Source organism: Giraffa tippelskirchi, chromosome 4 (assembly GCF_054371585.1).
Source record: "Giraffa tippelskirchi isolate mGirTip1 chromosome 4, T2T-mGirTip1v1.2.pri, whole genome shotgun sequence".
Classification (NCBI taxonomy): Eukaryota; Metazoa; Chordata; class Mammalia; order Artiodactyla; family Giraffidae; genus Giraffa; species Giraffa tippelskirchi.
Window position 1 is genome coordinate 71,047,697 of NC_137278.1, and position 12,575 is coordinate 71,060,271.

Genomic DNA, 12,575 nt, shown 5'->3' on the forward strand with positions numbered 1-12,575 from the left:
TACCTGCAATGCAGGAGACCTGGATTTGATCCCTGGGCTGGAAAGATCCCCTGGAGAAGGGTATGGCAACCCACTCCAGTATTCTTGCCTGAAAAATCCCCACAGACAGAGGGGTCTGGCGGGCTACAGTCCATAGGGTTGCAAGGAGTTGAACACGACTGAGCGACTAAGCACAGCACTGCACAACTTTGTAAAAACCTTCCCCATCATCCCAACTCCCTAACTACTGATCAAGGCAGCTTGCTGCTGGTTCTTTTTGTTTTCCCTCTAAAGCAAGAGTTCTCAGTCTTCACTATGCATGAGAATCACCTGGGGAACTTTTATAGAAAGGATGTTTGGTTGCACCTGCCCCTCCTCTTGCCTCAGCCTCCCCAACATGGGTGTGGCTCAGGCACTTATAGTATGTAAAAAACAACAACAACAAAAACAGACCTAAGTGATTATCATAGGCACCCAAAGTTGAGAACCTTTGGATTCTAAAACGTTCAAACCCATTCAGACTAGCTTTTCAAGAACCAGAAATCCCAAACACAAAGCCTGAAGACACAAGACAGAAGAATAGACCAGCATGAATGAAATCTGACTGACCATGTCAGCCATCACTCAACTGTAGCCAATTATACTTTTTTGGGAATGGAGCCCAGTGTTGCAAGATATTCTAAGTCTTGAAGAGAAGCCACAGATCTGCAGTTTTATATGAACTTTCACAATGTAAAGAGCTGGCAACCAATTCAAACTTCTTTAAAATACTGTGTGGGCTGAACAAAACATGTCTTGTGCTGGATTCTGTTCATGGGCCAATGATTTGCAGTTTTTACTTTCTACCAACTGCTCTCCCATATCCTAAGAAACTCTTTCTATATTCTTCACCAAGTCTGTGTTAAATTCCTAGAAAGTTAAATTCCTTTTTCATCATTCATGAAATGATGAATGATGAAAATGATGTGTGCTCCGGGTATTATTTTGAACAAAACTGATTGGTATGATTGGCATAATTTTAAAAGGCAAACAATTCTGTGATTTACAGTATGAGATGCTCAATGCCTAAAACTTAAGAGCTACCGCCATCATAAACAATATCCCCCATTTACTAACATGCATTAATATTGGAAATATGCAAAGCTCTGTTGAGATGAGGCCCTTTGGAATACAGACAAGTGGCATGGTTCTTGCTCTATGGCACCATTCCATATACTTAGGGAGACTAAGACATACACCCATGGGATTTTAACATATATACAACACAAGCCATGTATTAATGGTGAGGGCCTGGGTAGACTGAGTTTCTACGCAGGAAGTAGTAGAACATCTCTCTGAAAAGCAAGTGGAGGCAGACTGTGGAATGCCTCAAATGGATGACAAATGAGTTAAGATTCCTAGAGTTGCTAGTGAGAAATTGGAGGGCTTTGAGTGTCTTTAATCTTTGTTGACTTTTTTTTCTTTTGTTTTGTCTTGTTTTTCAGTAGGAGAGTATTCAGAGCAGTGTTCAGAGGAACACACTGGTCTTAGATGAGACACCCTGGACAGTGGAGACCAGAGGAGGACATTCTGTTAGATGGTCAGTCAAGGATGCAGACACGAGTGGATGAGGGTCTGGCCTGAGTGGTGGCAGAGGGGTGGGAAGGAAAGGGCAGGTTCAAGTGATTTTAACCTTGACCTGATAAAAAGGAGGGCTAGCTATCATTCAGTAATCCCCCACAATGGGCTTTATCCTGTGATGAGCGCTTATCGTAAAGTGATTCCTTTTGCTTTACACAGAATATGACTGAAATTGGAGAGCATTTGAAGCGGATTTCACTATATAACCACAGTGTGGAATCTATCTTCTAGGGCTTTAGAGATCATCGGGCCCAACTCCCTCACTTTATTGATTGGACTTGACTTTTCTCAGTTATTTGCATACTTTGTAGCACAGCCGGAATAGAACCCAGATTTCTAATTTTTTATCCTTAGTGATCTTTTCTTTTCATCATGTTGCTTCTTCATCCTGAGCTCTAATATAAAAGAGTTATCAATCAGGCATTAGATTCAAGTAAAAGATGATGAAAGTGAACCGCTGAAAAAATGAAAGTGAACAGGTGATAAAACGTGGTGTAGAGTGTAATTTCAAAGGCACTCAGTGCAAACAAGGGGTTGGGTGGGGGGTGAGTCAGAAAAAGAAGTCTCTGCAACCATGATGTAAAGGTTATACAAAGAAGGAGATAAAGTCAGCAATGATATACAGTTAGCAGGAAAGCCTCATTCCCTTGATTAGTCCAGCACAGATGCTGAGATTAGGGAACATAAATGCATTGGAAGATGATAAAAGTGAAGAATCACCACTTTCAGAAGGTTGATGATGGGAAATCCCTGAGACTTGGTGGACAGTGAGGTGTCATTGGAGTTGGGTTTGGAGTGGCACCCACTCCGTGAGTTTCTATCCTACAACGATACTTTCTCTCCCAAAGAAAACATCATGGTATCGTGAGTTGACACAATGACATGTGGCAGTATCTACATGAGACGGATTGAGTTCAGTTTAGTTACTCAGTCAAGTCCGACTCTGCGACCCCATGGACTACAGCACGCTAGGCTTCCCTGTCCATCACCAATGCCCGGAGCTTGCTCAAACTCATGTCCATCAAGTTGGTGATGCCATCCAACCATCTCATCCTCTGTCATCCCCTTCTCCTCCTGCCTTCAATCTTTCCCTGCATCGGAGTCTTTTCAAATGAGTCAGTTCTTCACATCAGATGGCCAAAGTATTGGAATTTCGCCTTCAGCATCAGTCCTTCCAGGGAATATTCAAGACTGAGTTCCTTTAGTTTTGACTGGTTGGATCTCCTTGCAGTCCAAGGGACTCTCAAGAGTCTTCTCCAACACCATGGTTCAAAAGCATCAATTCTTTGGCGCTCAGCTTTCTTTATACTCCAACTCTCACATCCATACATGACTACTGGAAAAACCATAGCTTTAACTAGATGGACCTTGAGACAGATTATCTGGAAATTAAACTGAATAGAAGGTCAATGGGAACTGAACAGCTGGGCAAGTGGGCTTTGCCTCCTTTAGCCAGCCTTTTGGCTAGTATGCAGATGATCCCTGTGGCTGGGGCTCTGATTTGCAAATCTTTCTTCTATCTCAAACTACACCAAAAAGAAAAGCCAAATTATCCTCTCTGTCCTAAATTGCTCACTGTCAGCTTGTGTAATGAGAACTAAATAACAGGGGAGAAAATAGGAACAAGAATGTTTTCTATTCCTTCTCCCATTTAAGCTCAGAATACATTTGTTTCACGGATAAACGTCTACAGAGAAAGATTTGGGGAAGACACAGAAACCATAACACACTGATCAAGATGGATTCGGTAGGGAACAACAAGAAGGAGCTGTCTTCTTTACTGCCACTGCTGGGCAAACCTGCTCCATTGACTTGTCTTCCCCATCCCAGATGAAACTCAGGGCAGGTGCCATAGCTGTTGTACTCTCATAAATGTCATGAAAGTCCAGTGTCAACTGTCACTCAAGGTCCCCTCTTTCATCCTATTTAAAGCCTCCCTATTCCACTGCTCAGAGTAGTTCTGAGGGAGCAGTTCCTTCCTCCTACTGGCTTCTGGAAGTCCACTCTAGACAGGTTTTCTTTTGGGGTCTGGTCACTATTCAGGCAAGTCCATTCTTTTCAGGATGAGAGGCCAGTTCCTTTTGGCTGGGTACAGGCCTGGCTTCTGAGAAACCCACACCTTCGTCACATCTCTCTCCTAAAGCAGCTGGTCATTTCTCACCTTTAGAGGACAGACTTTAGTCATAAGCCAGGCTCTATATCACCCAGATGTGCAGGAAATGAGTGACAAACTCTTTAATTAGTTCTCCTAATACCGCCCACATTTGGCTAAAGGTGAAGAACAAGAGTTTCCTCCACACCAGGAAAGAAAAGTACAAAGAACACAGACACCTCTATCCCAAGAAACCTCCATGAGAGCCTTTGCAAACCCAATGAATAGTTGGCATTTTCACACACAGCCTGAAGGTGGGTAAAGGGCTAAAGCCAGCTGAACCAATTTCTCTGTATTTTACAGAGCATCTCACATTACACATGACATAGCACCCCACATCTAGGCAGTTAAGACATGGGAAAATGTGGAGAGTTTTTTTTTAAAGCTTAAAGTCCAGTTATATAAGGAAGCCAGCTCTTCCTACCTTCCCACCTCTTCCTTCCTGTTATTCACTACCCCACTGGTTTCATGACTCATGTGGTAAAAGTGAAAAATACACCCAATTAGATGCCCAAATGATTTTGACAGTGAGAGAGTCATCTCCTGGGTCATGGTAAAGAGCCAAATCAAGTTAGCTATACTCTTTTTTTTTTTTTCCAGATGATTTCCTCATTTAATTCAATCCACCCCCTTGGATAATTTTCCTAAATACATTCCCAGAAAGTTAATTAGGGTAGCGGTCTGACCTAAAGACTGTGAAGCACAAAAACTCTTGGCATTTCGAGGTCAGGATGATGATCAATTTCTTTTTGCATACCCTGTGCCAAGCTGTTCTCACTTTAATTTTTTAAACTCATGTGAAATTCAAAGAACACAGAGAGCTGTGTCATTTACACCTTGGGACATCATAAAAAGGCAGCTTCCTCAAAAAGAATATTGGCTGTTTTCCAAACTGCCAGAAAGCTTTTCATGGGATCTTTTAAACTATCCTCCTTTAATCCACAAAGAGGAATTAAATTTGGCTAAGGGTGAATCGACCACCCAAGAAATGAATTGCTTCTAACAGAGACAGTTCAAGGGAATCCTAAAGCTTCCCCATTTCAGGAAAGTGAAAAATAAAAATAAACCCCACCCACCCCATTTATCATGGAAGAGACATGAAGTAACTTGCAATATAGTGAAGAAAATTTTCTTTTTGGAGTCATATTGATGAACCGTGCATCTTTACAGAAATTGTTCAGGCAAACTTTATGCCCCCTTACAGAGTGTGAAAGTTGCCATCTGACATGAAGGGTATGATGATATTTTTAAACAGCTTTCTCTGTTTAAAAACAGACATAAATAAATGATGCTGGGGATATGGCCTGGTGAGAATTTCAATCTTGAAAAACTAATTATGAAATATTTCAAGTATGAAGCATACAAAATGATATCATAAACACTCATAAAGTACCACTCAGCTTTGCCAAATCTTAACATTTGGTCAAAATGGTTCAGATCTTTTTGAAAAATACAAAATACTTTAGAGTTGTGTTTCATTCCTTTTTCTTGTCACAGAGATAAACATGGTGCTGATTTTGGTGTTGTCATTCTCAGAAGTTTCCTTTTGAACAATCTGTATGCACCTCTAAACATATTTTGAAATATGGATATTATTATTTGAATATAGTGAAAATATTAGCTGCTCAGTCATGTCTGACTCTTTGAGACCCCATGGGCTGTAGGCCATCAGGCTCCTCTGTCCATGGAATTCTCCAGGCAACAATACTGGAGTGAGTTGACATTCCCTTCTCTAGGGGATCTTCCCGACCCAGGGATTGAACCTGGGCCTCCTGCATTGCTGCTGCTGCTGCTGCTAAGTCGCATCAGCCGTGTCCGACTGTGCGACCACATAGACGGCAGCCTACCAGACTCCTCCATCCCTGGGATTCTCCAGGCAAGAGTACTGGAGTGGGGTGCCATCGCCTTCTCCGTCCTGCATTGCAGGCAGATTCTTTATTGTCTGAACCACCAGGGAAGCCAGGGGTCTTATTATTATTCGAGTATGGTGAAGCCAACGTATTAGAAGACAAGTGCCATGAAAAGACAGTTTGTTATATTCACAGCTCCCAAGAGAAAAGGGGCCTGTGAGGAAGCACCAGGGTTGGTCATGTGGCAAAGGGAGCTGGGGGGAAACAGGCAAGAGCTTTTATTGTGGCTTCCAAGGGGAAAAAAAAGCAAACAGGGTAAACAGGTTTAGGATTGGCTAGTTTAAATAACTTCAGGGACTCTGCAGTGTAGGAGATTCCCTAGGGTGATTAGCGTAGAGAAACAGAGGCTTAGAGTGTAAGGGCCCCTTAAAGGAAGTGGTGTGTGTTGGAGGCAGGCAGGCGGCAAGGGGGTGGATTAGTTGGTTTGCATAAGAAACACACACTCTGAGGCCAGTTGTTTGCTGTCTCTAGGAATTAGCTCTGGGAGGAGCAGTCCCTCCAGAATCAACAAACCACAAGATGTCAAACATCAAAAATACAGAATGAAAAAAACACGATTCATACAAAACAATAAACTGTTTTATTTTGCATGTTGTTAACCTTTATGAAAATCATATCATACTGTACATATTGCACATATAATTCACTTCTTTTTTTCTCAACATTCTGTTTTCGGAATTTATCCAGATTTTTTTTTCCTTTTTTTTTAACTTTACAATATTGTATTGGTTTTGCCATACATTGACAGATTTTTGAATGCAGCTCCAGCTAGTTTGTTCCTTTTCACTGCTTTGTAATCTGGCGTTGTGTCAGTATATCACAAATGATTATCATATATTCATTCTCTTGTTTATGAGCATTTGTCTCCAGTTTTTTTTTTTTTTTTTTGCAAATGATGTGGCAGTGGTTAATCTTTTACCTGTCTCCAGGTGCATATGTGGCCAGGAGACATGAAATAACTGGATCCAAAGGCACTTGTTTCTTTGACTTTAATATGTTTTGCCTAGTGGCTACTGAAAGTACTCATAGCAAATTATCCTTCCATCAAGAGTGTAGAAAATGTCCTAATATTCCACTGCCTCACCAGCACTGCTACTGTGAAGTATTCCTTATAGTGTTTGTCAATATGATGGTATTTAAAGGCATCTAATTATTGTTTAAATTTGCATTTTCTTAATTACTAGTGAAGTTGAGCATCTTTTCATATGCTTATTGGCCATTTGCATTTTCTCTTATATGAATTGTCTGTTCTTATCTTTTGCCAATTTTTCTACTGGGTTGTGTGTATTTTTCTCATTATTTTGCAAAGTTCTTTGTATTTTGGATGCTAACCCTTGTTAGTTGTATGTGTTGCAAGTATCTTTATTTTTGTTTTTGAGAAATTTTAAGTTTACTATAGTCAAATCTATTAGCTCTACAATTTTGGTGTGCAATTTTTGTATCTTTTTAAAAGACAATTTTCTCAATAGAATGTTACATTTTATTTAAAAGTTTTAAAGTATTGATTTTTCCCATTTAGATTTTTAATAAACTTGGAACTGAGACTTTAATATGATAATAAAGGTTTTATTTTTATCCACAAGGATAATCAATAGTTTAAGCATTTATTGATTAATCCACATCTTCCTCCATAGATTTTTAATGCTACTCTCTCACGTGCCATTTTCTTTTGTTTAACGGTCTACTTCTGTATTTGTTTTCTTTTCCACTGGTCTACTATTTAATCTCTGTCAATACCACAGCATTTTAATCACTATAGTTTTATAAAAATCGTATCACCTATTATGCCAATTCTCCCAATCTTGTTTTACTTCTTCAAAATTGTTTTGGCTATTCTTCAAAACTGCTCTTCTATGTGAATATTAACCAGCTAGTCAATTTCCATTCACATGTATCAAAAGAAACAACAAAAACTATTATGTCTTATATGGGTCTTACACTTAATTTCTGTGTTAATGTGGATAAAACTGATATTTTTACAACAGTGTGATTCCCTTAAACATAAGTTTTATGGCCATTGATAGTGATATACTTTAAAATAATATAAGAATGAAAATTAAGTGTGTTAATTATACAGCCACCTACCCAACCAGACCTTCTTATTAGTTCTACTACTGATCTCTCAGGTTAGAGTTTGCTTTATAGACAATTGTGTTATCTATAGACAATGACAGTTTTTCATCAATAATCTTAATATATCTTTTTCTTTTTTTTTTATCTCACTGTATAGTCTAGGGCACCTAGTACAATACTGAGTGGAAGATGCAACAGCAGGCATCCTTGCCTCATTTCTAATTTTAAAAGGAATGTGTCTAGTATTTCATCACTGGGTATGATGTATTTATTGTAGTGGTAGATAGATTTTACTCCTTATCTGATTAAGAATATTCTCCCTTTTTCTTGTATGTCAAAATGTTTTATCATGAATGGACTTGGTCAATATTTTTGTAGTGTTCCTTATTAAATAGTGAGTTTTCCAACCATTATAAACCTACCTATTCAATAAGGAGTACTAATTTCTTTGTTCACTATTCCTTGTTTTTGAGCCTTCCTACTGGATTAAATTATTTTCTAAGGGAATTTTTTTGCTAAAACTTTGTTAAGGGCGCATTAAACTTTTCTAAAAGTCTTTTTATTTTACCCTCACATTTGAATGACTACTTCTGGGAACGGGACTCTAAACTGGCAGTTATTTTCTCTAATAATTTTGAAGATATTTTTACCAAGCTTTCTAATTGTATTTTTTTTCCTTTGAAGATAATGACTTTTTTTATCCTGTTTGCATTTTTAAAAAATTCTTTTTTGGCTCTACAGTTTTAATTCACAGGTATCTGACAATGGATTTATCTGTTTCCCTTCCTGAGACTTGTTGAGGTTTCTGAATCTGAGCATTTATGTCTTTCATAAATTATGGAAATTCTCCAGATGTTATTTCATTGAAAATTGATGTTCTCCACTTTCTTTCTAGAAAGCACATATGATAGATAGGTAGATAGATAGGTAGGTAGACAGACAATGACACACATAAATAAATCTTTGCATTCCAACTTCCATATTTCATCTCATGGACTCAAAACACAAATGTTTTGTCTACCAAGTCCAGATACCCCTCTCCCAACTCCTTTCCTCTATCCCCTCCTCCCCCTGACACCCTCAGAATACACTGACTTCAATTTACCTTCTTGGAATTCTGTTTGCATTCATGACTCCAGTTTCCATCTGGTATTCAGTTATTTTACTCTAGGTCCCTAGAAATTTCTTATACTTTTTTATAAGCTCAGTTATGCAACTGAAACAATATTGGCTATGTTTTACATAAGACTTCTGGGTGATCTTTAGTGGATCTAATTTATAGCCTTTCGGAGATAGAAGACTTTAAATTTCAATAAGATTTAATTTTATTAATTAGTTTGAACCACTTAATACAGGAATAGACATTGAAAGTTTTAGAATATGTGCTTGATACTAAAGTTGAATAAAAAAGAACTATCTAGTTGACTCATTATCAAATAAATCCAATTATACACGGTTTCACTCTTTGCATGTCTTACTAACTAGTATTTACCTTAGTATTTCAACTCCCTTGAAGTTTAAGACTAAGTAGTTTAAAGCAATTTTATTCTTTGCTTTTACCAGTTTGTTTTCATAATTTTTCGTCTTGTAATAAATAGGAACAAAAGGAAGTTGTCTATTTTAACTAAGATTAAGTGAGTACATTCGGAGAAGGCAATGGCACCCCACTCCAGTACTCTTGCCTGGAAAATCCCATGGACAGAGGAGCCTGGTAGGCTACAGTCCATGGGGTCGCTAAGAGTCGGACACGACTGAGCGACTTCACTTTCATTTTTCCCTTTCATGCACTGGAGAAGGAAATGGCAATCCACTCCAGTATTCTTGCCTGGAGAATCCCAGGGACGGCGGAGCCTGATGGGCTGCCGTCTATGGGGTCGCACAGAGTCAGACACGACTGAAGCGACTTAGCAGCAGCAGCAGCAGCAAGTGAGTACATTAAGAGAATATGAACTGACCTTGGTTCTTTTCAGATGAGCATTCAGTAAGTTACATTGTTCCAGAACCATTACACTCAATCCTAAATTAGATAAAATACTTTCATAGCGATTATGCTTTTAGCATCAATATGATCTGATAGTTTTGAGACCCAAGCTCAAGCTCACACACTCCTTCCAACCTTCCTCATATATATTTATTTATGTACTATGGGAATTTTACATTTTAATCTTTGTATAATATTTACAGTTGTTACATCAACTATAAATGTATCCCACATCTGTCTTCTTGTGATTCCAAGGCTTCTATTTTTTGCCTTCCCATGTATATAAAATCTTCCAAAGCATAAACAGTACGCAGAATTCTCTCTCATGATTCCTCACCCTGGAACTGGTGAGGACATGGCAATGAAAGGCAAACAAGCAAAGTGGAAGAAAAGAACTGCTTGCCTGAACAATAACTTTCTGAAACAGGAATTTCACTAATAACAATTTTAAAAAATATGAGACTAATGTAAAGAAGGTTTGTGAAACTATTCAAGTCCATACTGAATTCCCACTAACAGACTGCCTTGCAGAAGGAAGGATTATAGTAGGGGAAAAACCAAATCCCTATTAACCAATTGCAAAGCAAGGAAAGTGAGAGGGAGCAGAAATAGTATTCTTGTTGTAGATTCCCAAAGGGTCACTTGTAATTCTACCCTCAAGCCTAGAACTCTCAGACTTCAATCGCCATTCAAGAAACATTTTTCTGAATATGTGTCATACACCATTCACTGTTCCAGGCATTTGGTATACAGCAGTAGGCAAATCAGACAAAAATCCCTGCCCTCACAGAGCTTGCATTCTAGTTTTGGGTAAAAGATAAGTAAGTATATTAATATATAAGTAGATAAATAAATAGAAGATTAAACATATCAGAAGTACTATGAAGAAAGCTAAGGCTAACGGTCTAAGTTGGGGAAGCTGTCATTTTAAATAGGGTAGTTAGGGAAAGCTTTACTGAGAAAGTGACATTTGAGCAAGCAGCTGGCTGAAGGAGCAAGCCAAAAAATATGAGAGAAGAATTCTCCAGGAAGAGAGAATTGCAAATGCAGAAATATTAGGCAAGAAGGAACCTAGCCTGTACAAAGAATAGTAAGAGATTACTGTGAAGAGAATGAAATAATCAGTGGTGTGAGGGGTCAAAATCAAAGTAGAGGATCTATGGGAAAGGAGAGTGGGAAGATCTTGTAGGATCCTGAAGGCCATTATATACAATCTGTTTTGTTTTGTTTGTTTGTTTGTTTCCTGACTGAGATGAGAAGCCATTGGAAGGAATATTGAGGCAAGCATGAGACAAATTTTTCCATCAGAAGGAAATGGCAAAAGCTGAAGATGGATGAGGTTAAGATTTTTCTAAGATGGGAGAAATTAAGGCATGTTGGTATACTGATGGGCAGGATCCAATAAAGAAGAAAAAGTAGGTGAATGAAATGTATGAAAAAAAGGGAGAAACTGTAGTGGCTACCTTCACAAGGCAAGGAAAAAGATATGGTGTGGATCAGAGGAGCTGTTTTTTAGTCAGGACCCTGGACAGCTCACCCATAGTAACAGGAAGTGGGGCAGGGGGTATAAGCCCAGGTGCAGGCGAGAGGTTAGCTGGGAGCCATGTGAGAGCATGAGGACATTCTCTTCTACTGGTTTCATTTTTTTCTGAAGTAAGAAAAGTCAGCTGAGGACAACAGGGAGGAGGTATTAAGAGTTGGAATAGAGAAAAAGGAGACTCACATAGGGCTAGAGGAGGCAACATGGAGTAGTGATGAACAGAAGGCTCATATCCTAACTCTGCCACATATTAGCCACCTGACTGACCCTGGGTAAGTTTTTAACCCTTCCTAAACCTCAGTTTCCTCTTATGCAAAAGAGGGATAACAATAGTGCCCATATCACTGATTTGTGATATGGGTGAAAAGAGATCATGGAGAAGCAATTATAACCATTACTAAATGGCAAGCACATAGTATGCAATGGCTGTTATCTGCTGTTATACCTTAGGCACTCAATGACTAATCTATGAATGGATAGGTTGTGATATTTTATGTCCACTCTCTTTTCAGGAGGTTTGTTCTCACCAAGCTTCGAGTCATCCCAAAAGGAGCCTTTTCAGGATTTGGAGACCTGGAGAAAATGTATGTACCTGAGGAATGTGTGGGTGCTTTGAATGGCTATAGGCAGCAACCCCAGATCACATCTAGCATGATTCTTTATGCTTAGGAACTAGAATGACACTACCAAGCAAAGGTTTTGCACCTTGTCCAATTGTGTTTCCTTTCCATACTTCCTAAACTTGTGGAATCTTTCAGCATGTGGCCACTGAAATAGGCATAAGGTCAACCCAAAAAATTCTCTTTTTTGGTGCAAAATTTGGCTTCCCTGGTGGCTCAGATGGTAAAGAATCTGCCTGCAATGCAGGAGACACGGGTTTGATCCCTGGGTGGGGAAGATCCCCTGGAGAAGGGAATGGCATCCACTCCAGTGGATTCTTACCTGGAGAATCCCATGGACAGAGGAGCTTGGCAGGCTACAGTCCATGGGGCTGCAAAGAGTCAGACTGGGCTACTAACACTTTCACTTTCTTTCTTTTGTTCCCCAAGTACCTGTGAGTGTAATTTTTATAAACCAAAGCCTATTTTCTCTGCTGACATCCATTCTTTTTAAAGACACTTTCTATTATTTTGGATTAATTTTTAATTGACAGCAGGGACTAACATTTGGGCTTTATAGATTTTGTGGACTTCTTGTCCCTAAGCCATGCTGACAAGTGGTAAATGACAGATAAACATTCAGAAGTATTGGGAAAGGTTAGAGCACTGAAGGCAATTTCCTTTGAAAAGAGAAGACTTTGTTCATGTAAATATTTGCTTT

General features: G+C 39.0%; 1 protein-coding gene across 5 annotated transcripts in view; it reads left to right on the plus strand.

Moving 5' to 3' along the window:
- Window positions 1-12,575, plus strand: part of FSHR (follicle stimulating hormone receptor) — a 182,138-nt gene that overhangs the window by 53,941 nt on the left and 115,622 nt on the right. For all 5 annotated transcript variants that reach the window (XM_081593770.1, XM_081593772.1, XM_081593771.1 and 2 more), the window contains exon 2: window positions 11,768-11,839. In XM_081593770.1, coding sequence (XP_081449896.1) covers window positions 11,768-11,839 — 72 coding nt within the window. The remainder of the gene's footprint in view (window positions 1-11,767; window positions 11,840-12,575) is intronic.